Here is a 1,798-nt window from a genome sequence, read left to right as displayed (position 1 = left end):
ATGAAGTTGACTGCATCTGAATTTTCACTTAATTTTTATTCCTTTATACAAATATATAAACGGTGTTAAGAGACAAATTAATGGTAGCAAAATGATTGAATTGATCTTAAAATGGAACATACAAGGATCAGGACATAATAAAAAAAAGGTATTGCTAACAAGGGAATTAATATGAATAATATAAGTAAAATGTTTTAATATATATGATGTTCTTATTTACTAAACGGGTGAATGCGTTAAAACATAAAAATTTTTACCTTATTTTTTTGAGAAAATGCTGAATCACTGCCTAACTTTTTAATTTGAATACACATGAGTTTTTCACTAATTAAAAATACAAAAAACGTTTATTACTTTTTAAAATGTAAGATATTTAAATTCTTACATCTAAAATATATAAGAACAAAATAGGTTTTTTAGAGAGACTTTAATGTTTGGCTTTTTAAAAAATAAAAAATGTTACCTATACTTTTCCAAATTTATTTATCCTCAAGAGATGAAAGATCAATAACCTATCCTTTAATATCTGTACAGAGTAGAGTAAAGTAAGTAACTAGTGAGTACTCACGTTTTTTTATCACATCATTGACCATAAATCTTGCCTACTTGAGACAAAGCTGACTTCCATGCTTCCAACTTGTGGTTGTTTCTTCCTTTTTCTTGATGAGCAACCATGGCTGTTTCATACTTATTTTTCTGAAACTGCACATCTGATTTTGCCACACGGAAATAGACCGGTAACACCGGTCGCTTTGTTCCGTTGCCAGAACACTCCATGATCTTGACGAGTTCATCAAGGCACCACTTGGAAGTTGGATACTCATCACACAGTATAAGAATTGACATCCTTGATCTTTCAATTGCTTCAACAAGAGCACCTTCCAGTTCCTCGCCTATTCTCAGCTCCTCGCTATCTCTGAAGGTATCGATTCTGTTGTTGATCAAAGCATGATAGAGCGTGTCTGTGAATCCGAATCTTGTGTAACCTCTAAAGCTCAGAAAAACATCATACTTGAAATATGACAATGGTGTTGAATCGTGATCTGATGAATCTGCCATGGTAACAATAGTCTTAATGCTATGCTTAATCGTAATTGGAATATTAATCACAAGAGTAGTTAAAACAAAGAGTAATGTGTATAAAAATGGAGATTAGGTGATCAAGTCATTACGACCAAATAATAAACGGGATCGGAGCAACTTTCTTTGTAGTTGCTCATTCTAAATGTTATAGTTTAATTGCAATTTGCACTTACATTATGTATAATTAAAAGCACACAATATTATTAATGGTTATGACTTGTGACTATTGCACTTACATTCTTTCTTTGTGCATGGATTGACTTGGAGAGTCCTCAAATAATTATATCAAAGGTTCAATTTTTTGACTTGGAATGAATAAGTGATGAAGGTATAATTACTTGTTAGGCGATAGCTAATTCTTCATACATACATTATTTTTTGAAATTTTAAAATTGTTGTCCGGTAAATTTTAAATTTTAACTCTAATAACTTTTATTATCTTAAAAATTCTCAAAAATGACTTCAATGAGACATAATAATTTTTTCATAGTTCTTAATAAAATTTTTAATATGTAAAATAGAGGAATAGATTCTTAACAAATTTTAACATAAAATTATTAGATCTTAAAAAAATATTATTGTTTACAGACAATTAATATGCTCTCAATAAAAAATTATTACAAAATTTTTCAAGGTTGTTGGTTGAAAATGAGACAGAGTTGAGGGCTTAATTGAGAATATTGTACAGCCTTCGAGTTATATAACACCATAATTC

General features: G+C 29.5%; 1 protein-coding gene across 1 annotated transcript; it reads right to left on the bottom strand.

Annotated features, from left to right (window-relative positions):
* Positions 583-1,059, bottom strand: LOC107637436 (TMV resistance protein N-like). Its single transcript, XM_016340851.1, has one exon. It carries the CDS (start codon positions 1,057-1,059, stop codon positions 583-585), a length of 477 nt encoding a protein of 158 aa, XP_016196337.1.

This window comes from Arachis ipaensis, chromosome B04 (assembly GCF_000816755.2).
Source record: "Arachis ipaensis cultivar K30076 chromosome B04, Araip1.1, whole genome shotgun sequence".
Taxonomy (NCBI): Eukaryota; Viridiplantae; Streptophyta; class Magnoliopsida; order Fabales; family Fabaceae; genus Arachis; species Arachis ipaensis.
Note: the sequence above shows the minus strand (reverse complement) of the source record. Positions and strands in the feature narration are given on the sequence as shown.